This window comes from Kogia breviceps, chromosome 14 (assembly GCF_026419965.1).
Source record: "Kogia breviceps isolate mKogBre1 chromosome 14, mKogBre1 haplotype 1, whole genome shotgun sequence".
NCBI classification, from domain to species: Eukaryota; Metazoa; Chordata; class Mammalia; order Artiodactyla; family Physeteridae; genus Kogia; species Kogia breviceps.
In genome coordinates, this window is record NC_081323.1 from 22131611 (window position 1) to 22158079 (window position 26469).

Below are 26469 nucleotides of genomic sequence, written 5' to 3' on the forward strand. Positions count from 1 at the left end.
AACTAAATGTTTTTGTTTTTGTTTTTTTTCCACAAGAAACTCCTATATACCCTGATTCCTCCTTACCTCTTTGGAACAATGCCTCAGTGCTGTCTGAGACTGTTTCCTGGGCTAGAGTCCTCAGTAAGATCTCTGAATAAAACATAACTTGCAACTTTTAGGTAGTGTTTTTCTTCAGTTGACAGTTTCAGTGACCACGAAGGGATCCAGAGCCAACCTTTCTCCTTTGCCTGAACTTTACGAGGATCTGGAGCCTTGGTACTAGCAGAGGCCTCTTGTGCCCATCTGTCTCCTCAGTGAGTCCAGATGAATTTGGATGGGTGTCTCCTGGATCTTGGATCTCATGTTATTCACTTATGATCCTAAGTTTTGTTTGGTGGTGTTAAACTTCTCACTGGAGGAGTAGGTTTTCCTTGAACTTAGTTTCAAAAAGAGGTACCTGGGTTATCTTCAGTTGAAAGACATTAGGAAGATTTTGGTCAGTTGAATGACAGTGAGTTATCCTCACTTGAAAGACACTGGGAAGATTTTGCTCAGTTAAAAAACGCTGATGGGTTACCCCAATTGACAGACAATGGGGAAATTTTTATTATGTACGTACAGAATTTGTACTTGCAAGTACTTGCTTAATTGGAAATTAAAGCTTATCCTAAAAATGGCCAAACTGGGGTTCTTTTGACATTCCAAAATTATTTTTTTTTCATATGCAGCTAGAAAAACCCAACTTGATAAAACATCTTTTCAAAATTCTGAACTTAAAGAAACAAAAGCCCTTCTGGGAGAACTTGCATTTCTCTACCTGTGTCTTAGAAATGTAAATGTTCTACCTGATCTTCTTAGGCTTTTTTTTTTTTTTCTCCTGTGTTCTGAGAGCTTGGTCTCTGCTACCCAGGAGGTACACATATGGTGTACATTTGGCAACCAGTCAAATAGACTGGAATTCTGAGCAATCTTTTTGTCTGGCTGTGTCAACTCTCAGGAGAATTTGTCATAAGGGGTCCCAGCCCATAAGGGGCCTTTGTCATCTCAACCTTCATTGCAACCACCTGTACAACGAAGGACTTTACTCTCTTAGGCTGTTTGGGGGAGGAAATTTCTAGATCTTATGAAGGCTGCATCCTTTGCACTCTCTTGTGGGGACGACTCTTGCATTTTATTGGTTTGAGTCACTATTAAGATACTATTCATCAATGACCAAATAGTGAATCCTTAAAATTGGAGAAACTTGGTAAATTGGTAAATTTTTTAGAGAGCTCTCATTACAAACAGCCGTTTTATTTTTACCTATAAAAAAACAAATTAGAAGATGGTAGTATATATAAAACCGCTAACCTAAGAACTCCCTCAGTTTGTTTATTTATTTATTTAACTTTTTTAGCATTTTTAGTTTTTTTTCTTAACTTTAAAAAAATTTGAATATTTCATTTTCCCCCAGCTTTATCGTGATATAATTGATATATAACATTGTGTATGTTTAAGGTGTACAACATGATTTGATACATTTTTTTTGGTCTTAAGTTGTGGATTTAATTGCATTAATTTAAATGTTACCTTTTGTTGTAAATTCACCACATATTCCATTAAGAATAGAGACCATATTATCTAGTTCAACAATGCTATATATAAAATAGATACCCAAGGACCTTACTGTATAGCACAGGGAACTATACTCAGTATTTTGGGGTTTTTTGTTTATTTATTTGTTTTTTTGCGGTACGCGGGCCTCTCACTGTTGTGGCCTCTCCTGTTGCGGAGCACAGTCTCCAGACGTGCAGGCTCACTGGCCATGGCTCACGGGCCCAGCCGCTCCATGGCATGTGGGATCCTCCCAGACCGGGGCACAAACCCGTGTCCCCTACATCGGCAGGCAGACTCTCAACCACTGTGCCACCAGGGAAGCCCAGTATTTTTTTTTTTTTTTTTTTTTATCTCTTCTTGATTTTGTGGACTTAACATAGGTGTTGAATTTATCTTGACACTGACTTTATCCAATTATTATTTTTTTGAATTTTATTTTATTTATTTTTTTATACAGCAGGTCCTTATTAGTCATCAGTTTTATACACATCGGTGTATACATGTCAACCCCAATCGCCCAATTCATCACACCCCACCCCACCCTCGCACTGCTTTCCCCCCTTGGTGACCATAAGTTTGTTCTCTACATCTGTGTCTCAATTTCTGCCCTGCAAACCGGTTCATCTGTACCATTTTTCTAGGTTCCACATATATGTATTAGCATACGGTATTTGTTTTTCTCTTTCTGACTTACTTCACTCTGTATGACAGTCTCTAGATCCATACACGTCTCTACAAATGACCCAGTTTCAGTACTCCCTTAGTTTAAAAGAGACAAAAATAAACCAGTTTGGGAAGCCTTATTTGTAGTCTCTAGGGTTACCCGCAATGGGCCTTACAGATGCTAATAAAAACATTAGGTTAATTAATGTTAATTTGGTTGGTTAATAGGGAAAAAAAACTGAGGGGAAAGTTAAGAGACTTCTTCCCAAGAAGGTGGAACTTTTAAAGGGACTTGTCCCAACAGGATAAAAATCTTTAGATGGTTATTAAGAAATTGGATAAATAAAATGGTTGGTAATGAGATTAAAACTAAGGTTTTTTTTTTTTTTTTTTTTTCTTTTTCCTTTTGTGGTATGCGGGCCTCACTGTTGGGGCCTCTCCCGTTGCGGAGCATAGGCTCCGGACGCGCAGGCTCAGCGGCCATGGCTCACGGGCCCAGCCGCTCCACGGCATGTGGGATCTTCCCAGACCGGGGCACGAACCCGCGTCCCCTGCCTCAGCAGGCGGATTCTCAACCACTGCGCCACCAGGGAAGCCCAAAACTAAGGTTTTTATACAACACTATGTAAGGTTGGATGGGCCACGGGGACATCTTATTGGTCCCCAACATTAAGGGCCCCGATTAACACACATACACACACATACACACACACACACACACACACACACACACACACACACACACACACTTAAAAGGCTGGAAGAAAATTACACTGAGATACCTGATCAACAGTTGAACAATTGTTTGGGGCAACAGTTAGGCCAATTTATCAAGTTAAAGATTTTTTTTTAAAAGGCCTGTGTCCCTTGGCTCAACCCTTCCCTGGAGACCCAGAGCCTTTATACAAAAATAGATAAAATAGCCAGAGAATAAAAAGGAAAGTTTCTAGGACTCCTTGTAAGACCACAGCTTGTTGATGTGGTCCTAATGGAGGCTAAAGTTAAAGGTGTAAGAGTTTATTGAATTGAGATGACAGTTTATAAAAGTAGGTATATTTAAGTGGGCTTAATATAAGATGTTTATATCTCTTTTGCCTCACTATATTTTGTGTAGACATTATGTTTCACTGGGGAATGCTTCCCCTGCCTGGTATTATAAGACAGGGTATGTAAATCTGCCCCTCAGAAAACATTAATTTAAATATACAAAAAACAAAAAACCCAGTAAGGCTACCTGAACCCACACAATATAATGTAAAACTAGGGGCTAATATTCAGAAGCTAATAATAATCAAATTAAAGAAAATGTAGTTGGGCAAATCAATCTTTTAAAATCATTTAGGCAGCAGAGCAGTTCTTTGGGGAATTAAAAGCAACTGTCTTTGTCTTGCAAATCTCTACAAATCAGAAATGTATACAGCCCACAATGACCTGAGACTGAGCCTATAGCTAGCTCAATCAGGTAGACTCTGAAACAAAAAGGGAAAAAGAGGGCTTTTTACACTCAAACTGCTGGGAAGGCTCCTTCACCCAAAGTCTAATTCACAGCCTCCTTAAGGATTTATCAAGGACAAATACAAATCTTAACAGTCTCTTATCTTTCAAACAGAAGAGTAACTTTTTCATTTTTGTTTTGTTTTTTTCCACTCTGCAGCGTAGGGTATCTAGCAGGACGTCTAGTTCGTGAACTGAGTGAAAAACAACCAGAGCTGCAGATAAGTGAACGAGATATGCTCTGTGTTCAGATCGCTGGTCTTTGTCATGATCTCGGTAAGCAGTTCAAAGAGCCAGAGTTCTAATGTAAAACCACATGGTACCTCTCTCTTTGAAATTAAAAAATCCAACTAACTAGGAGAATATGAAAGTTGTGTTTTAATTCTTCAGTTAACATTAATGTAAATGTGCCATTGCTTCTTTCTAGAATGGTTCATAAGCCCAAAGCATTGCTATTTTTTTTGTAGTCTTTCAGTGAATTTCCCATGTTAAACATCTTTGTTGCAGGTTATATGAAGGGACTTTCTGATAGTGATTTTTTTCTGACTACTGTGTGTTGGATGATGTGAATTTGATTTTTCCTTTATCTTGGTTGAAATAAAGTTGCCATTTTCCTTTAGATAATTTGTCAGATCTATTCTTCTCACACCTAGAATACATAATCTGCTCTAACAGATTAACAACAGATTTAGAGAACTCCTTTTCTTCCCTGACCCATGTGGGGTCTTGGGCCACTTAAATCCAAGTAGAATATCATCCTTTTCCATGGTCAAAGAAAGAGAAAAAGGACTGTTCTCTTTTATCACAGGAGTTTTTTCCCCTATCCTTGTAATTTATTCCTACCTGCTGGAGGATCCTAAGAGTTTGCATGTGCCCTCAGTGCAGGGAAAGGGAGCTTTCTGTAGCCAGATACTTAAAGGCATAGGGCACTCTCTTCAGCATGTCCCCTTGGAGATTTCAGTAGGACCAGTATCAGCCCTAGATCATACATTTAACAGATTTTTGGTATTTTGAGAGGGAATCATTGGAAACTTTAGCCAGTTTCTAGGAGTCTGAGCTCTATAGTAACAAGCCTTTTTGTACAGACTGCAACATGCAAAAAGGCCCAGGGCTGGTCCAGGTAGGCTCTGTCTCCCATCCATCAGGGAAGAGAGTAGGGGATTTGTTCCAGGACACCCTGTGGATACAAAAGAAAACAAAACCCCCAAAATCCTGTATGCTCAAGTCCCTTATATAAAATTTGCATATAACCCACACACATCCTCCCATGTACTTTATTTTTTTTAAAAATTATTTATTTTTATTTACTTATTTTGGCTGCCTTGGGTCTTCGTTGATGTGCGCGGGCTTTCTCTAGTTGTGGCGAGTGGGGGCTACTCTTCATTGCAGTGCATGGGCTTCTCATTGCGGTGGCTTCTCTTGTTGCGGAGCACGGGCTCCAGAGCACAGGCTCAGTAGTTGTGGGGCACGGCCTTAGTTGCTCCGCGGCATGTGGGATCTTCCTGGACCAGGGATCAAACCCATGTCCCCTGCATTGGCAGGTGGATTCTTAACCACTGCGCCACCAGGGAAGTACCCTTCCATGTATTTTAAATCAATTCTAGATTACTTATAATACCAATACAATGTAAACTATATGTAAATAGTTGCCAGCAAGCTTGGCAAATTCAAGTTTTGCTTTTGGGAACTTTCTGGAATTTTTTTTTCTGAATATTTTTTTGTCCGAGGTTGATTGAATCTGCGGATGCAGAGGGCCAACTGTAACTCCTTCAGAAATTCTGATAATTCCAGAGTTGTGCCTCAGCAAAGTTTCATATTACTAGATGTTGTGGAATGTTAAGATCACTTATGAATAAGATAAAGTAGTAATCTTCACTTTTGATTGCCCATATCATCAGTAAAAACCCAAGATAAACCCTGATATGTATATATTTATTATAAAATAAATTACATACATTATAAAATTTACATAAAAATAGATGTTTTTAAAGGTTGAGAGTAATAAAGTTCGAATATTTTCTTCCTAACCCTAGTGGATTGTCTTAAAACTGCTGTTCTAACACTACCAATATATAATCTGAAGAAGCCAAAAGTTTTTGTCATTAACATTCCTTTAGTTACACAAAACTGTCCTTTCATCAGATTTATGTAAACTCTGGGGACTCAGAGCTTACTTTCCTGTATTGTTCTGCTTCCTGTTCTCTTGTTTTAGAAAATAGGAAGGAAGGATTTGTTCCTTTTTGTGATGTATTTATAGATTATTAATTTCTACTGATATTCAAGTTTAACTAAAAAGATTTACTTTTTACCAATTTACAAACATTTTTCTTGTTCTAATGCTGCTTTTGTTTTTAAGGTCATGGGCCATTTTCTCATATGTTCGATGGAAGATTTATTCCACTTGCTCGCCCAGATGTGAAATGGACGGTATGTATTCATATATTTAATAGTCAATAAAATAAAGACTAAGCAATGACTGCTGTGTTAAATTATTCTTCCTTTTACAGTTTTTCAGGGTGTTTATATGTAATGCTTTCATTTGATCCTCACAGTAATCTCTAAGGACGAAATCATTATCCTCATTTTTGTAAGTATAAAGGAATTTGAAACTCATAGAGGTGTATTGATGCACCAAAAATTACAAAGTTGTTAAATGATAAAGCCAGCACTAGAAAACCAGGTTTCCTGGCTGCTAATTTAATGCTCTTTCTACTCTATCACACTAGTATAAAATAAAAAATAAAAGGCTGACTCTGGCTTTGACTCATTTTGTATGACCATGAAGTAACTAACACCAGCTAAGTTCATTTTATACTTACAGATTTGCAAGTGACTGACTTGTATTTTTGGAATCAATTTTTGAGAAGTAAAGTTAGGTCAACTCCTATTTTTGGCCACACTATATTTGGAGTAGAAAAAGGTATTAATACATATTGAACACTTCTTACATGTCAACCACTATTTTTTCTCTCTCTCTTTAAAGGTAATTCATATACAATATGTTGTACAGATCTTAAGTGTACAGTTCAGTGAGTTTTGACAAATGTATACATCCATGTAGCCACTACCCAAGTTGAGATGTATAATATTTTCATCTTCCTGGAAAATTCCTTTGTGACCCTTTTCAGTCAGTTCCTACATCTCTCTCCTACCATCACCTTCTGATTTTTATAAACAGATTCGTTTTGCCTGTCTTAGAATTGATGAGAGTAGAATCCTATAATAGGTACTCTTTTGTGTCTTGCTCTTATTCACTCAACATAATGATTTTGAGATTCGTTGCTGTGTCATACATCAGTTGTCAGTCCCTGCTCATTGCTGAGGTAATATTCCATTGTATGAATAAGTTACGAGTTGTTTATTTTTTCTCCTTTTGTAGAATTTGGGTTGTTTTCAGTTTTTTGGCTGTTACGAATAAGGATGCTATGCATGTTACTGTACACGATTTTTATGGAAAATGTTTTCATTTGTCTTAGGTTCATTTCTCCTTACCTAGGAGTAGAATTGCTGGGTCATCAAGTAGATGGATACTTAACTTTATAAGCAACTACTAGACGTTTCCCATTTTACACTCTGCCAGCAATATGAGAGTGCCTGTTGTTCCATAGCCTCACCAACATTTAGTTTTCAAAGTTATTCTTTCTAATGAGAGTGAAATTGTCTCTTATAGGATTTTTTTTTTTTTGGCATCCTCTGTGGTATGTTGAGTACCATTTCCTGTACTTTGTCATTCATAAATCATCTTTTGTGAAGAGTTTTTCCATTTACCCATTTTAAAAATTTGAATGTTTGCCTTTTAGTTATCAATTTGAGTAATTATATATATAGTCAGATACATGTATTGTGAATATATTCCCCGTCCCCACCCCAGTCTCTGACTTACCAATTCATTTCTTTAATGAAGGTGGCTTTTGAGAATGAAAATTTTAAATTTTGATGAAGTATTTCTGGTTTTTCAACCTAGTAAGATGGATAGTTTCTCTCCAGTTCTGCAGCCTTAGGGCCTCCCTCAGGCTAAAAGCCATAAAAGAACTGGAATATTGCCCACTGCCTTTCTCTTCCAAGTGTTTATCTCCCTCTAACATCTGCCTGCTTTTGGTCATAATCCAATACCTTCAGGAAGTTGTCCAGAGTTAATAGTTGTTTTCTCCAACAAGGTCGATTTAAATAGGATCTACTCAGCCATTCCCAAGTCTTTTTCTTTAAATATTTTGCCTTTAACGTGTAAGTCCTTACCTCATGGGAATTTATTTCTCTTCGTATGTGTGGTAGAAATCTGATTTCTTTTTTAATATGGATAATTGTTTATTGAATTTCCCTAGTGATCTGCAGTCAAACGCTCTACCACTGTCCCCACTGATTCTGTGATACCAACCCCAACATTTTTTTAACTTTCTGTAATGATGAATCTTTCTGGATTCTGTTCCATTCCACACTTTTCATAATTGTTACTTCTTTTTAATAAGTCTTGATAGCTGGTAGGACAGTTGTTTCTTTTATTAGGTATCTTTGGCCTTTTGCTCTTCTATTATAAATGTAATTTTCTCCATAAAGGTTTTATACATCTTTTATTATATTTACTTCTAAGTTGCTTATAATTTTAGTTATTATTGTCTGTGCTATCTTTGTGGAACTTGAATTTTTCTGTATGTATAAGTTTTTTTCTGAACCATTTGAAAGTATGTTGTAGGCATGCCCCTTTATTCCTAAAGCTTCAGTGGGTATTTCCTAAAAACAAGAACATTCTCTTACATAACCTCAGTACATTTATTAAAATCAGGAAATTATTATTGATACAGTACTATTATCTAATTTACAGACTTGCTATCAAATTTCAACAACTGTCCATATAGAAAAGGGGAAAGAAAACTATTTTTGGTCCTGATCCATCATACATTACCCTTAGTTGCCATTTATCTTTACTTTCTTTTGATCTGCAACAATTCTTCCGTCTTTATCTCTCATGACCTTGTCATTTTTTGAAGTATACAGGTAGATTATTTTGTGGATTGCCCCTCACTTTGAGTTTCGGTTTTCGGTTTCCTCATACTGTCAGACTATCTGTTTTTGGCAAAATGCCACATTGTGACCTTCTTAGTGTATCCCATCAGAGGCATATAAGATCTTTTTAAGCCATTACTGGTAATATTAACTTCAATCACCTTATTAAGGCAATGGCTGCCAAATTTCATAAACTTACTGTTTTTCCTCTATGTAATTAATATGTATCTTGATTCAATTAAAAAATAGATATAGGACCATTCAGGGTTTTGTTTTCATGTTTCTTGAGTTTGTTTTTGCTGAGACCTGTGATAGGGCAGATGTCTCCCTCCAGGGGGCCATTTGATTTTCATAATGATTATAAATGAGCAAGCAGAGACAGATGAGTAAAATGAGTCTAATTTGAGATTCCAGCCCAGATCTTGACTTCAGGGCTCTGAGACATTTTTGTTTTTACTGGCAAGTTTGGAATTATCCCTTTTTATCATTAGATGGAAATGCTAACAGAACTTATATCTTCACAAATTCCAAAGCTGATGAAACAATACAACTAAATTTTTTGTTGTTGTTGTTTTTTTTTTTTTTTTTTTTTGGTGGTATGCGGGCCTCTCACTGTTGTGGCCTCTCCCGTTGCGGAGCACAGGCTCCGGACGCGCAGGCTCAGCGGCCATGGCTCACGGGCCCACCTGCTCCGCGGCACGTGGGATCTTCCCGGACCGGGGCACGAACCTATGTCCCCTGCATCGGCAGGCGGACTCTCAACCACTGCGCCACCAGGGAAGCCCAATACAACTAAATTTTATAGTGATATTCATTAAAATGGTATTCTATTAGGAATTCCCTGGTGGTCCAGTGGTTAGGACTCAGCTCTTTCACTGCTGGGACCCGGATTCAATGCCTGGTCTGGGAACTAAGATTCTGCAAGTGGTACATCTCAGAAAAAAAAAAAAAAAGCTATTCTATCTTTATGATCTGGTAATATTCAATTATACTGTACAATACTTATGTATTATAAATGATTATATCTCATTAAATATATTTATGTAATAATGATGAACCTAGTTTGTAAAGATTTATAGACTGGTAAAATATAGACAGTTTTTTTTTTTTCCAGTCCCATCTGGTATTTATTTATTTGGCTGCATTGGGTCTTCGTTGCAGCATGTGGGATCTTTCATTGTAGCTCACAGGCTCTTTGTTGCAGCTTGCGGGCTCTCCACTTGTGGCACGCAGTCTCTAGAGCGCGCGGGCTTAGTTGCCCCACAGCTTGTGGGATCTTAGTTCCCTGATGGCGGATAGAACCTGCATCCCCTGCATTGGAAGGAGGATTCTTAACCACTGGACTACCAGGGGAGTCCCAATATAGACAAATTTGACAGATTTTTTAAAATATCTGTAAGATTGTAGTTGAAAACTTGATAATTAACATGCATTAGAATCTTATCTCTGAATTACCTGGAGCCAAGAGTTAAATAATCAGGGGTCTCTGATGGACTAGAGTCTACAACAGACCATACTGTGCTGACTTTTCCCAGCATGAACAGGGCTCAGTTACGATGTTTGAACACCTAGTTAATTCTAACGGACTCAGAGATGTCATGGAACACTATGGTCTCATCCCTGAAGAAGATATTTGGTTTATCAAGGAACAAATTACAGGACCACCTGAATCACCCATCAAAGATTCTTCAAAGGTAAGTTTGTGTACAACTTAATTTGAACTGACTGGTTCCTTTCATATAGTCTCTCTGCTTGATTCCTTCAGATCTGTTTGAAGAGGTGACATTTGGCTATTTTAGAGAGACTAAATGATAAAATATGTGATACATTTCTACTGTTTAATGCAAAAAATAAAAGACTTACATAGTTCTTCCAGCTCTTAACTGAGTTCTTCAGAAGTTATCCCCAAAATTAAAATACACATATAAATCTTTAAATGAATATGTATGCAGTATTTTATATAGAAGCCTAAAGTAACTTAGTTTGGAAAATGTAAAAGTATGTGTCTTGTTTATTCATTAAAATTAACATATTTGAAATATTTAGATATGTGAAGACCTAGAAAAAAGTTGAATTAGTTCAGAGGGAAATATGGTGGTTGTTTTTTTTGCAGTACGCGGGCCTCTCACTGTTGTGGCCTCTCCCGTTGCGGGGCACAGGCTCCGGACACGCAGACTCGGCGGCCAGGGCTCACGGGCCCAGCTGCTCCGCGGCATGTGGGATCTTTCCGGACCGGGGCAGGAACCCGTGTCCCCTGCATCGGCAGGCAGACTCTCACCCACTGCGCCGAAGCCCCCGGGAAATATGTTTTGTTTCCTTTTTGATCTTTTTTTCTTTTATTTTACTTAGAAAACAGAATTTCCCTTTGTGGTTTTTAAAGTTTTTTTCCTTAAAATATACAAAACTACTTGTAAGGTATAAGATAAAGAGGTGGATTTTATAGCAAATATCCTATTTCCAGAAAACAGAGCTCCTGGGAATTCCCTGGCAGTCCAGTGTTTAGGACTGTGACGCTTTCACTGCTGAGGGCCCGGGTTCTGTCCCTGGTTGGGGAACTGGGATCCCATAGGCCAAACTGCGCAGCCAAAAAAAACCCAAACAAACAAAAAACAGAGTTCCAAAAATTCTTTGAATGGTGCATATCATTTAGACTAGATGTGTGGCTACTTTGAAAGAAAATACTATTTTCATGCCTGAATTTAAAGCATTAGAATATAAGGAACATTCCTTTTTTGTGTGTGTGGTACGCAGGCCTCTCACAATCAGTGTCGTGGCCTCTCCAGTTGCGGAGCACAGGCTCCGGACGCGCAGGCTCAGCGGCCATGGCTCACGGGCCCAGCCGCTCCGCGGCATGTGGGATCTTCCCGGACCGGGGCATGAACCCGTGTCCCCTGCATCGGCAGGCGGACTCTCAACCACTGCGCCACCAGGGAAGCCCTATAAGGAACATTCTTACTAGTTCATAATTAGATCTTATATTTTTAAAAAAATTTTAAACAAAGAAGAGAAGAAAGCTTGTTGGTTATGGGAAGTGTAATAGAGTTAGGATCCTTCCGAAGGCACAAGGTTTAGTATTAACAGGGTATCACACTTTAGCATTTCTTTTCCCTTTTCTACTAATTTAGGAATTAAATGGAAGAAGGAATGAATAGAACCTTCTCACTTACCTAACCTTCCCGTTCAAATATCTGTTTATATTTTTCAGATTAATACAGTTTGCTTTGCTTACAAATAGATTTGGCTCCTATCCTAAAACTTTCAGTGGGTTTTCTTGTCTTCCAGTGGCTGTATAAAGGACGTCCTAAAGAAAAAAGCTTCCTTTATGAGATAGTGGCCAATAAAAGAAATGGCATTGATGTGGACAAATGGGATTATTTTGCCAGGTATGCACTGAACACTTCAGAAAAGTTTGTTAAAATCCTTATATACTTTAAATATATACAATTTTTATTTAAATAAACAAAATAAAATTCTTCTATAAATTTAGTGCTGCTATTTAAGGTACAGTTTACTTTGTTGAAATATTTCATTTCTCTGCTTTGGAATCATTCTAGGGACTGCCATCATCTTGGAATCCAAAATAATTTTGATTACAAGCGCTTTATTAAGTTTGCCCGTGTCTGTGAGGTAGATGATAGGAAGCACATTTGTACTAGAGAAAAGGTAAGCTATGTCAGAGAACAATGAGGAAGGTATAGTTCCTAGTGTGAAATCTAGAAATAACCTTTAACTAATTTGGAAAAATCACTACCTGGTAAATTGTCAATCTCTTTACTTCATGCTTAGCATTTGGAAGTATCTTAAGGCTCTTTTCACTTCTACTGCATTGTTAAATAATAATAAAATTATGATAGACATTTATTGAATGTTGTTCTAGGCACTGTTATAAGTGCTTTAGAGGGATTAACTCAATCCTCATCCCCCCTATGGAATAGATACTGTTATTATCCCATTTAACAGATGAGCAAATTGAAGCACAAAGAAGACATACAATTAATGGCAGAACTGGAATTTCAATCCAGGAAGTTTGACTTGAGTATTATCCTTAATTACTATATTACGTGTTTCATGGTAGTTAAAATCCGAAAATCATTAGGTCCCTTGCTAAGTTAGAATCATGTAACTAAAGAATATTACAGTATTATACTGTAGAAGGTCTTTCTTTTGAGAATGAAGACTATAAGAATAATGCCTAATTTCTAGAGGTATTGGGAAATTTAAAGAATATATTTAAGATGCCTAAAACAGAATGTGTCACTGAGTTAAAACACTCAGTAGATTTTGGTTTACTAAGAACAAAAGTTGCAAATTAGTAGTTTTATGAATCTGCCTTGCTCTTTCTTAGAGGGCTCAGGGGTTTTAATGAAGTAGCCCCTGTGCCTAGTCTTTTTTTATGCCACCATCCCTTTTCCTTGACTTATATACTTGTCTACTAACAAGGGAACCTAATCTGATCCTACATTGTTCCACATTCTTCTGCAGGAGGTTGGAAACCTGTATGACATGTTCCACACACGCAACTCTTTGCATCGCAGAGCTTATCAACACAAAGTTGGCAACATCATTGATACAATGTAAGAAATTCGATTGTTATTTCCCTATAAAATTTTCCATGATGCTTTGCTAGAGTATCATACTTGGGTCAAGTTGAGATTTCTAGGTAAATTCGAGTGAATTTTAAGTGAACAAACTTAAAATGGTTCCCATAAACAAATAAAACAAAAACTAGCATAAAGTGAACTTCATTAAAGGTGAGGAGGAAAGTGGGTAAAGAGGATAGATTCAAGCGGAAGACGGGGTTTAGGCTAGGCAGGAAGGAGGCCACGCTGGGATGGCTTAGACCTCTGCACAGGTAGTCACTTAGGTACCACATATTAGTCATGGAGGTGAGAGGTGGGACATGGATAATTGATATTCTGAAATTAATGACAAAAATGAATTTTAAAGATTAAGATTAATGTCTCTCCTTACCCTGTCAATTATCAAAATTAGTAGCAAATAGTAAAACCTACAGGAATTTCACCTCTTCTCCCTAATCCAGTCAGAGCCAAAGCAGAAAAGTACAGCCAGGTCTCTGTGTGACTCAAAGACCCCATGAGGAATTACCAAAAGTTGGGTGTGAGTCAAGTTAATTCCATGTCTCTAAAATAGTTTTAAATTGATTTATTTTAAGCCTTTCATGTTCATGTTTAACATTTGTGTTGAGAAAATTTACCTTCTTTTCTACTTTCTTCCTCATCTTTTCTCATTGAGCACACTAGTTAGAATTCTGTCTCCTATTTGTATGGTTGTCACTCTGGTAAGAGATTTTGTTGTTTTGTTTGTTTTTAATGTGGAGAATCAGAGAAATGTAGGTACAAAGCCTGGTATCACTTCTTCCTAACTTGATTAAATGAAAATTCCTTAATTACTACATCTGTAAAATTGAGGCTGATTACACCTATCTTATAGTTGGAAAGATTAAATAAGATGATGTATTTAAAGCTCTGTTACAATGCCTAGAACACCGTAAATGTAGTAGTTCACAAATCACCATGGATTTATTTAACATGATTGAGAAGCAATTGTCTTTTTTTTTTTTTTTTTGCTTTTTTAAAAATTATAAGTTGCAGGTGTACAATATAGTGATTCACAACTTTTAAAGGTTGTATTCCATTTATAGCTATTATAAAATATTAGCTGTATTCCTTATTGTACAATATATCCTTGTAGCTTATTTTATACCTAATAGTTTATTCCTCTTAATCCCCTACCCCTATATTGACCCTCCCCACTTCACTCTCCCCACTGATAACCACTAGTTTGTTCTCTATATCTGTAAGTCTGAGAAGCAGTTGTCTTTAGAACATTGTGTCTCAAGATTTTATTTCCCTAAAGTAGAAATATTTCCTTAACTTCAAGCAAGGCATAAAGCAAATATTCAAATTTTCTCATAAACATAAATGTTTATAAAATGATCTTTAGGATTACAGATGCCTTCCTCAAAGCAGACCCTTACATAGAGATAACAGGTTCTGAAGGAAAAAAGTATCACATTTCTACAGCAATTGATGACATGGAAGCCTTCACTAAGCTGACAGGTAAGAACTAGAAGGTAACATAGGTGGTCCATCTCAGGTAAAGTATAAGCTTTCCCTGGATTGCAGATGAGTTATTTGCCAAACATTCCAATGTATTTAGCTTCTAAAGTGATGTATACTATTGGATTTGAGTTTTTTCTCTGCTTTGTACTAACAAGGTAACCTTAATAAAGTTATTTAACCTCTCTGAACCTTAGTTTCCTCATCTAAAATGGGAGTAATGACACCTAGCATATAGTTTTGTTGTGATGCTTCAATGAGGCATATAGCACCTAGAATAGTACTTGGCACATAAGTACTCAATATTAATTATTTAACTTATAATACAGCTGGACTAATACCATACCAGTATCAAAAAGCTAACTTGCCCTTTTGTTGCAAAACACAGGATGTGAGAAACATTTCTCTGCACATCAGCAAAAACAAACTCTACAGCTTAGGGTGTGAAGGAAGAGAGGTGAGGCGTTGCAGCTGATTCTTTAATGTGGGAAAGTGTAGACTGAGATAAAGATCAGTAAAGCAAAAGAGGTAAACCAAAAAGCGTGTACCAGTCAGAGTTCTTAGTTGCAAATCCTAAAACTGTCTCTGCTTAACTAAAAACAACATGATAAAATCAGTGGAAAGGCTGGAGGTTCTGAACCAAGCAAGAACAACGGAAACTGAGTGGCCTCAGACACAACCAAGATCAACTTCCTGCTCCATCTCTGCTAGATTTTATTTTATATACATATAATATAGAGAGTCCCCATTACACTTGTAAATTTTTAGTCATTTTCCAATCATAACTAAATCAAAGATTAGAAGTGAAATGGTGATTCCCTGTATCAAATGTCTGTGTACACTGAGAACACTGTACATCAGTACTTACAGTTTATAAGGTGACGAGTGAGTTTGCTTTTTGCTTGTTAATTAATCTGGGTTGGATTGATGACAAAGTTACTTATAGGGGATAATGTTTCTATGTTTTGTTTTAATAACATCATAGCAGGTATACTAGTCTCCCACTGTTGTGTGGATAGGAATGGAAGAAGAGATTATAAGACAATGTGAGCAAGCTGTGGATATTTATTTATTTATTTTAACATCTTTATTGGAGTATAATTGCTTTACAGTGTGTATTAGTTTCTGCTGTATAACAGAGTGAATCAGCTATACATACACATATGTGCCCATATCTCCTCCCTCTTGCATCTCCCTCCCACCCTCCTTATCCCACCCCTCTAGGTGGTCACAAAGCACCGAGCTGATCTCCCTGTGCTATGTGGCTGCTTCCCACTAGCTATCTATTTTACATTTGATAGTGTATATAGGTCCATGCCACTCTCTCACTTTGTCCCAGCTTACCCTTCCCCTTCCTGTATCCTCAAGTCCATTCTCTATGTCTGCATCTTTATTCCTGTCCTGCCCCTAGGTTCTTCAGAACCTTTTTTTTTTTAAGATTCCATATATATGTGTTAGCATATGGTATTTGTTTTTCTCTTTCTGACTTAACTTCACTCTGTATGACAGACTCTCAGTCCATCCACCTCAAATAACTCAATTTCGTTTCTTTTATGGCTGAGTAATATTCCATTGTATATATGTCCCATATCTTCTTTATCCATTCATCTGTCGATGGACACTTAGTTTTCTTCCGTGTCCTGGCTATTGTAAATAGAGCTGCAGTGAACATTGTGGTACATGACTCTTTTTGAATTATGGTTTTCTCAGGGTATATGCCAAGTAGTGGGATTGCTGTGTCGTATGGTAGTTCTATTTTTAGTTTTTTAGGAACCTCCATACTATTCTGCATAGTGGTTGTATCAATTTACAGTCCCACCAACAGTGCAAGAGGGTTCCCTTTTCTCCACACCCTCTCCAGCATTTATTGTTTGTAGATTTCTTGATGATGACCATTCTGACTGGTGTGAGGTGATACCTCATTGTAGTTTTGATTTACATGTCTAATGATTAATGATGTTGAGCGTCCTTTCATGTGTTTGTTGACAATCTGTATATCTTCTTTGGAGAAATGTCTATGTAGGTGTTCTGTCCATTTTTGGATTGGATTGTTTGTTTTTTTAATATTGAGCTGCATGAGCTATTTATATATTTTGGAGATTAATCCTTTGTCCATTGATTCATTTGCAAATATCTTCTTCCATTCTGAGGGTTATCTTTTCATCTTGTTTATAGTTTCTTTTGCTATGCAAAAGCTTTTAAGTTTCATTAGGTCCCATTTGTTTATTTTTGTTTTTATTACCATTACTCTTGGAGGTGGGTCAGAAAGGATCTTGCTGTGATTTATATCATGGAGTGTTCTGCCTATGTTTTCCCCTAAGAGTTGTATAGTGTCTGGCCTTACATTTAGGTCTTTAATCCATTTTGAATTTATTTTTGTGTATGGTGTTAGGGAGTGATCTAATATCATTCTTTTACATGTAGCTGTCCAGTTTTCCCAGCACCACTTATTGAGGAGGCTGTCTTTTCTCTGTTGTATGTTCTTGCCTCCTTTATCAAAGATAAGGTGAACCATATGTGTGTGGGTTTATCTCTGGGCTTTCTATCCTGTTCCATTGATCTATATTTCTGTGTTTGTGCCAGGACCATACTGTCTTGATTACTGTAGCTTTGTAGTATAGTCTGAAGTCAGGGAGCCTGATTCCTCCAGCTCCATTTTTCTTTCTCAAAATTGCTTTGGCTATTTGGGGTCTTTTGTGTTTCCATATGAATTGTGAAATTTTTTGTTCTAGTTCTGTGAAAAATGCCATTGGTAGCTTGATAGGGATTGCATTGAATCTGTAGACTGCTTTGGGTAGTATAGTCATTTTCACAATATTGATTCTTCCAATCCAAGAACATGATATATCTCTCCATCAGTTTGTATCATCTTTAAATTCTTTCATCAGTGTCTTATAGTTTTCTGCATACAGCTCTTTTGTCTCCTTAAGTAGGTTTATTCCTAGGTATTTTATTCTTTTTGTTGCAGTGGTAAATGGGAGTGTTTTTTTTATTTCTCTTTTAGATTTTTCGTTGTTAATGTATAGGAATGCAAGAGATTTCTGTGCATTAATTTTGTATACTGCTACTTTACCAAATTCATTGATTAGCTCTAGTAGTTTTCTGGTAGCATCTTTAGGATTCTCTATGTATAGTATCATGTCATCTGCAAACAGTGACAGTTTTAATTCTTTTCCAGTTTGGATTCCTTTTATTTCTTTTTCTTCTGATTGCTGTGGCTAAAACTTCCAAAACTATGTTGAATAATAGTGGTGAGAGTGAGCAACCTTGTCTTGTTCCTGATCTTAGTGGAAATGGTTTCAGTTTTTCACCATTGAGAATGATGTTGGCTGTGAGTTTGCCATATATGACCTTTATTATGTTGAGGTAAGTTCCCTTTATGCCTATTTTCTGGAGGGTTTTTATCATAAGTGTTGAATTTTGTCTAAAGCTTTATGTGCATCTATTGAGATGATCATATGGTTTTTCTCCTTCAATTTGTTAATATGGTTTATCACATTGATTGATTTGCATATATTGAAGAATCCTTGCATTCCTGGGATAAACCCCACTTGATCATGGTGTATGATCCTTTTAATGTGCTGTTGGATTCTGTTTGCTAGTATTTTGTTGAGAATTTTTGCATCTATGTTCATCAGTGATATTGGCCTGTAGTTTTCTTTTTTTGTGACATCTTTGTCTGGTTTTGGTATCAGGGTGATGGTGGCCTTGTAGAATGAGTTTGGGAGTGTTCCTCCCTCTGCTATATTTTGGAAGAGTTTGAGAAGGATAGGTGTTAGCTCATCTCTAAATGTTTGATGGAATTTGCCTGTGAAGCCATCTGGTCCTGGGCTTTTGTTTGTTGGAAGATTTTTAATCACAGTTTCAATTTCAGTGCTTGTGATTGGTCTGTTTATATTTTCTGTTTCTTCCTGATACAGTCTGAAAAGGTTGTGCTTTTCTAAGAGTTTGTCCATTTCTTCCAGGTTGTCCATTTTATTGGCATATAGTTGCTTGTAATAATCTCTCATGATCCTTTGTATTTCTGCAGTGTCGGTTGTTACTTCTCCTTTTTCATTTCTAATTCTATTGATTTGAATCTTCTCCCTTTTTTTCTCGATGAGTCTGACTAATGGTTTATCAATTTTGTTTATCTTCTCAAAGAACCAGCTTTTAGTTTTGTTGATCTTTGCTATCATTTCCTTCATTTCTTTTTCATTTATTTCTGATCTGATCTTTATGATTTCTTTCCTTCTGTTAACTTTGTGGTTTTTTGCTCTTCTTTCTATACTTGCTTTAGGTGTAAAGTTAGGTTGTTTATTTGAGATGTTTCTTGAGGTAGGATTTTATTGCTATAACCTTTCCTCTTAGAACTGCTTTTGCTGCATCCCATAGGTTTTGGATCATCATGTTTTCATTGTCATTTGTTTCTAGGTATTTTTTGATTACCTCTTTGATTTCTTCAGTGATCTCTTGGTTATTTAGCAGTATATTGTTTAGCCTCCATGTGTTTGTATTTTTTACAGATTTTTTTCCTGTAATTGATATCTAGTCTCATAGCGTTGTGGTCGGAAAAGATACTTGATACAATTTCAATTTTCTTAAATTTAGCAAGACTTGATTTGTGACCCAAGATATGATCTATCCTGGAGAATGTTCCATGAGCACTTGAGAAGAAAGTGTATTCTGTTGTTTTGGAATGGGATATCCTATAAATATCAATTAAGTCCATCTTTTTTAATGTATCATTTAAAGCTTGTGTTTCCTTATTTATTTTCATTTTGGGTGATCTGTCCATTGGTGAAATGGGGTGTTAAAGTCCCCTACTATTATTGTGTTGCTGTTGATTTCCCCTTTTATGGCGGTTAGCATTTGCCTTATGTATTGAGGTGCTCCTGTGTTGGGTGCATAAATATTTACAATTGTTATATCTTCTTCTTGGATTGATCCCTTGATCATTATGTAGTGTTCTTCTTTATCTCTTATAATAATCTTTATTTTAAAGTGTATTTTGTCTGATGTGAGAATTGCTACTCCAGCTTTCTTTTGATTTCCATTTGCCTGGAATATCTTTTCCATCCCCTCACTTTCAGTCTGTATGTGTCCCTAGGTCTGAAGTGGGTCTCTTGTTGACAGCATATATATGGGTCATGTTTTTGTATCCATTCAGCCAGCTATGTCTTTTGGTTGGAGCATTTAATCCATTTACATTTAAGGTAGCTTTTTTTTTCTTTTGTGGTACGCGGGCCTCTCACTGTCGCGGCCTCTCCTGTTGCGGAGCACAGGCTCCGGATGCGCAGGCTCAGCAGCCATGACTCACGGGCCTAGCCACGCCGCGGCATGTGGGATCCTCCTGGACCAGGGCATGAACCCGTATCCCCTGCATCAGCAGGCAAACTCTCAACCACTGCGCCACCAGGGAAGCCCTATTTTACTTATTTTTTATTTTTTTAGGTATGCGGGCCTCTCACTGTTGTGGCCTCTCCCATTGCAGAGCACAGGCTCCGGACGCGCAGGCTCAGCAGCCATGGCTCATGGGCCTAGCCACTCCTCAGCATGTGGGATCCTCCTGGACTGGGGCATGAATCCATATCCCCTGCATCAGCAGGCAGACTCTCAACCACTGCACCACCTGGGAAGCCCCATTCTTTTTTATTTATTCTGCTCTGTGGTAGTTATTGCCACTATTTTATCTTCCAGGTCACTTATCCGTTCTTCTGCCTCAGTTATTCTGGTATTGATTCCTTCTAGAGAATTTTTAATTTCATTTATTGTGTTGTTCGTCATTGTTTGTTTACTCTTTAGTTCTTTTAGGACCTTGTTAAATGTTTCTTGTATTTTCTCCATTCTATTTCCAAGATCTTGGATCATCTGTACTATCATTACTCTGAATTCTTTTTCAGGTAGACTGCCTATTTCCTCTTCATTTATTTGGTCTGGTGGGTTTTTACCTTGCTCCTTCATCTGCTGTGTATTTCTCTGTCTTCTCATTTTGCTTAACTTACTGTGTTTGGGGTCTCCTTTTCACAGGCTGCAGGTTCGTAGTTCTCATTTTTTTGGTGTTTGCTCCCAGTGGGTAAGGTTGGTTCAGTGGGTTATGTAGGCTTCCTGGTGCAGTGGACTGGTGCCGGTGTTCTGGTGGATGAGGCTGGATCTTGTCTTTCTGGTGGGCAGGACCGCGTCCAGTGGTGTGTTTTGGGGTGTCTGTGACCTTATTATGATTTTAGGCAGCTTCTCTGCTAATGGGTGGGGTTGTGTTCCTGTCTTGTTAGTTGTTTGGCATAGGGTGTCCATCACTGTAGCTTGCTGGTCGTTGGGTGGAGCTGGGTCTTAGTGTTAAGATGGAGATCTCTGGGAGACGTTTCGCTGTTTGATATTACGTGGGGCCAAGAGGTCTCTGCTGGACCAATGTCCTGAGCTTGGCTCTCCTACCTCAGAGGCTCAGGCCTGACACCCAGCCAGAGCACCAGACCCTGTCAGCCAAACAGCCAGGTATGTGGGGAGTTTCTTGCCTTTTGCCAGCGTTCAGTAGGTGTACTGTAGGAGTTGTTCCACTTGTAGATGTAGTTTAAATGTATTTGTGGGGAGGAAGGTGATCTCCACATCTTATTCCTCTGCCATCTTGAAGGCGCCTCCCTGGATATTTATTTTTAACTTTTGCTCATAATGAAGCAAGTGATGCTGTGTTGTAAAAAATCATCTTCAGTTTTCCTCAGAGACCTGTCCCAACCGTTCATCCTGTAACATTATATTACATTTAAATTATCTTTTGGTGAAAAGAAATGAATTCTGCATTTTATACACTTTGGGGTTAACTGACAAACCATTAAAATATCATACATTTTAATGAGGTCTTAAGTGCTCATGACTCTACATAGCTCTTGCTCACCATGAAAGTTCTAGAACACCCAAACTGGTTTTTACCCCATTCGGTGAGATGAGTTCACTGATCACATACTTGGATGTTGTAACAATGTCAAAAATTCTAGACAAGAAATAAGGTTACATTTTTGGGCTTTATCTGCCAGAGTATGGGAGAACAAGCATATAGCCTTTCCAGCTTTCATCATTTGAGACAGGCAGCATTGTACTTTTCTTGCATATTATTCTGAGCAGTCATATAATCCTTAATGTTCTTAACTACATGACCTTGAAGGAATAGGACCATGTGAGAGCCTTCCTTACTTTTGCTGCATTTCCAAAAGCAACTCACCTTATCTTTATTTTAAAAATCTCCACTTCTTTTTTAAAATCAATTTGCTTTTAGTTATTTATTTATTTATTTGGTTGCACCAGGTCTTAGTTGTGGCAGGCGGGCTTCTTATTTGCAGCATGCATGTGGGATCTTGTTCCCTGGCCAGGGATCGAACCCGGGACCCCTTCACTGGGAGCTCAGAGTCTTATCCACTGTGCCACCAGGGCAGTCCCAAATCTCCACTTCTTATTTTCAAATTTTTTAGAATGTTTTTTCACATTTTGGGGGTAAGTGTTGAAAACATACAGCAATGTTGAAAGAATTTTACAGTTAAAACCTGTATAGTCACCACCTAAATTCAAGCATTTACTGGACTTGCTTTATCACATATTTATTACCTACCATCTCTCTATCCATTTATTAATCTATCTAAAGTTTGATGCATTTTAAAGTAAATTTCAAACATCAGTATACTTTACCCGAACTCCTTCAGCATAAAGATTAACTAAAGTTCACTAATTGTTTATAGATTTTTTTCTTTTGTTGTAAAAGTTACATGCAATTTGTATAAATGTAAAAATTGTAAGTGTAACATTTGCTAAACAAATGCAGGACACAGAACCTTATCTTCTCCTTAGAAAATTCCCTCATGCCCTGTCCCAGTCAATTCCTGTCCCTACCTCACCCCGAGAAGCAATCACTATTTGCCTGTGCTAGACTTTTATATCAATGGAATCATACCGTATGTATTCTTCTGTGCAAGGTTTCTTTCACTCAGCATTATGTATTTCAGATTTATCCAGATTACATGTACCAGTAGTTCATTCCTTTTTATTGCTGAGTAGTAGTCTATCGTATGAATATGTTGTTTCTTTATCTGTTCTCTCTGCTTCCTAAATTCCTATTTCTAATGGATGTTTCAGCTTATCTGGATGTAGCTATCTTAAGCATTGCAAATGTTATGACCACTGTCTTAGGTAACCATTTTCTAAATGCTAATACATTTAGCAAATACCAATGCTAAACCTTGGTCTTTATCCCTCAATATTCCTAAGCAATAGGTGGACCTTACCCCTTTCCTCTCTTCCCCTGCAAGACCCTACCCCCAAATCCCTTAATTAAATTGAGGTCTTAGAATGTTAAATTCAAAAGAACCTTAGAGATGATCTGCTTAAAACCCCTCAAATGAGGAAACAGGCCAAATGAGGGAAAGCAACTTATCCTAAAAAATGGCAAAGCTGAACTCAAACCAACTCTTCTGACTCCCAAGCTGAATGTTGTTTACACTATTTTAGTGATTTTTTTAGTCATTAAATTTAATAGACAAGCAGTTTACTTTTGTACATGACTCTTCTGAAAACATGTACGTAGAATAAATAGAACTTTCATACATGGCTGGTGGGAATGCAGGTGGTACAGCCAGTTGGGAAAAGTTGAGCATTTTCTTTTAAACATATATGTATCCTGTGATCCAGTAATCCTTCTTTTACCCATTTAGCCAACAGAAATGAAAATATAAGTCCACCCCAAAACCTGTACCTGGTAGAATAAGATGAAAGGCATAAGAAGAGTATCAGTTGAGTTCCATGGGGTTCAAAGAGGAATTACATCTCTGGTGGAAGAATTAGGGAAGGTTTCACAATCAGGTGCCTTTTGAGATGAACCTCAGGGATTAGACAGGCCTTCAGGAAGTGAGATTCTGTCATGGGGAAAAGCATTTCTTTAATTCACCTGGGAATAGGGTAGATAAAAGCATGGATAAGAAAAGCATGGTCTTGTTTTTTTTGTTGTTGTTGTTGCTGTTGTTTTTTTATTGGGGTAGAGTTGTTTGTATTACAGTGTTGTTAGTTTCTACTGTACAACGAAGTGGAATTCCCTGTGCTGTACAGCAGGTTCTCATTAGTTATCTATTTTATACATATTAGTGTGTATATGTCAATCCCGATCTCCCAGTTCATCTCACCCCTGGTCTTGTTTATGTTAAAATAAAATTGTTGTGTTTTTCAAACTGTGCACATAATGTGTAAAGAAATAATGAAAACTAAAGATGGAGAGATGGGTTTGTAGACAGCATCACTGAGAGGGTGAGGAATGTGTTAACCATGGATTGGTACATATACTTGTGGGTGACGTGAATGACATAGACTACTAATATTTTATTTTGCCAAGAAAAGGCATTTTAATAAAACTCACTTTGCAGAATGCAGTGATTGATTCAATCAAGGATTATCGATGAATGCTAAACCATTGGTTGACAACTTATTGGGATAGTCAGACTCTCTCAAAATATTACCCTGCAGATTGATAATTACAAAGGGAAAGATACATTTATAACAGCAATTCGGGACGGGGTGGTGGTTATTGCTTTAACCAACTGTTGGAACTTTACATAACCCATAAATATAACAAAGCTCATTATGTGACTTGTGATGTGATGCACTGAGCCAAGCTCTTATATAGTGTTCTTAGATGTTGTAACACTTATACAGTGTTCTCGACAACAGTGTTTTCATTGAATCTAATGGTGAAGAAGCAGTCGAATAAGTTCAAAGTCTGGACATTTTACATAATGACTGCCTGAACTTTTCTAAAATGTCAACATCATGAAAGAAGTCAGGGAAATTATCCTAGTTCTAGATGGGAGGAGACTATAAAACACAATAACTAATGTCATCCATAATACTTGATTGGTTTCTCTAAACAGCAACAAATATTCGTAAATTGCATTATTGGACAATTAAGCAAATTCAAATATAGATTGTATGTCAGATATTTTTATATCAGTATTAAATTTCTTGGCATGATTGCGGTTATGTGGGAGACGTTCTTGTTCTTGGGAGGTACATGCTGAAGTATTTAGGAGTGAAAGGTATTGATGTCTGTAATTTTCAAATGTTTCCTCAAAAATTTATGTGTGCACACACACGGAGAGAGAGTTCGCATATGTGGGAAAATGTTAACAGTGGATAAATTTCAGTGAAGGGTATTTTATTTTGAAATTTCCAAAATAAAACGTTGGAAGAAAAAGAAAGAAGGAAAATAAACTACCTTCTATCATCATGGAATGAAACTTTTAAAAACTTTTTTTTTTCTTTTTTTTGGCCGTACTGCGAGGCTTGCGGGATCTTAGTCAGGGATCAGACCCAGGCCCTGGCCATGAAAGCATGGAGTCCTAACCACTGGACTGCCAGGGACTTCCCTTAAAATTTATTATTAAGGAAGTTTACATCACTTAGCCTCATCACTTAGCTGCAGCAATTATCAACGCATGACAATTTTGCTTCATCCCTTCACCCCATCAGACCCTGGGCCATTTTGAAGCAGATCTCAGACATAATTTTGTAATCCTTAAGTATCATTCTCTTTAAAAAAAAAAACATAATATAGGGACTTCCCTGGTGGTCCAGTGGTTAAGACTCTGAGCTCCCAATGCCGGGGGCCTGGGTTCCATCCCTGGTCAGGGAACTAGATCCCGCATGTCTCAACTAATAGCCTGCATGCTGCAACTAAGACCTGACACAGCCAAATAAATAAAAATAAATAAATATTTTTTAAAAACCGACATAACAATAAATTAATACACCCCTTTGTACACCCCTTTGTACCTAAAACCCAATCTCAAATCATCAATTCCAGTGCAGTCTTGTCTCATCTCTCCCCTTTCCCACTCATTAGATTACCTTGAAGCAAATCTGAGACATTGACTGCAACACTTTTACAAAGATTTTTTTCACTTCAGGCTTTAAAACTTTTTTTCATATTGTTATAATCATAGTGTACCTACATTTGTAAACTGCTTGAAATCATTTCAGATGATGTATGAGTCATACAGCAATGTACGAGTCTTTTAAAATCTTGTTTTTTCATTTTAATGTAACTGAAATTTCATCAAATTGACAGATAACATTTTTCTGGAGATTTTATACTCTGCTGATCCCAAGTTGGATGCTGCACGAGCGATTTTAAAGAAAATTGAATGCCGTAATCTATACAAGTTTGTGGGTGAGACTCAGCCTATAGGACAAAACAAGATTAAAAGGGTAAGTTGAAAGGTCCTCTGACCCCCAGGAGGAAGCCATTAGCCCATCACAATACCATGACTGTATTCTAAGCCCTTCACATGTTCTCATTTAATCTTCACATCAGTCTTCTGAGGCCTGCCCTGCAGATGAAGAAACTGAGGCTTGGGAGAGATTAAATAATATGCCTATGGAAGCACAGTTAGCGAGCCAGGATTCAAAGCCAAGTCTCATTTACTCCAAAACCTTTACTCTCTCATTTCAGAAGTGAGAGGGGGGCCTCAAATTTTGTCTAGATCCAAAGGCAAGAAAATGAATGTAAGAAAAAGAGGCCTCAAAATCAGGTATCTGCATGAGCTTCTTTGACACTCCAAGGACCTGCTTTAACTACTTCCTTCTTTCGCAGATTATCAGGTTCTCGCAGATGGTGCTTGCTTGCTGTCTTTAGTTCAGTTATCAG

General features: G+C 37.4%; 1 protein-coding gene across 1 annotated transcript in view; it reads left to right on the plus strand.

Annotated features, from left to right (window-relative positions):
* SAMHD1 (SAM and HD domain containing deoxynucleoside triphosphate triphosphohydrolase 1) overlaps nucleotides 1–26469 on the plus strand; it is a 65751-nt gene that overhangs the window by 25573 nt on the left and 13709 nt on the right. The window contains exons 5-12 of the mRNA XM_059038060.2: nucleotides 3896–4011; nucleotides 6092–6162; nucleotides 10272–10430; nucleotides 12019–12119; nucleotides 12291–12399; nucleotides 13219–13310; nucleotides 14701–14816; nucleotides 25891–26030. Coding sequence (XP_058894043.1) covers nucleotides 3896–4011; nucleotides 6092–6162; nucleotides 10272–10430; nucleotides 12019–12119; nucleotides 12291–12399; nucleotides 13219–13310; nucleotides 14701–14816; nucleotides 25891–26030 — 904 coding nt within the window. The remainder of the gene's footprint in view (nucleotides 1–3895; nucleotides 4012–6091; nucleotides 6163–10271; nucleotides 10431–12018; nucleotides 12120–12290; nucleotides 12400–13218; nucleotides 13311–14700; nucleotides 14817–25890; nucleotides 26031–26469) is intronic.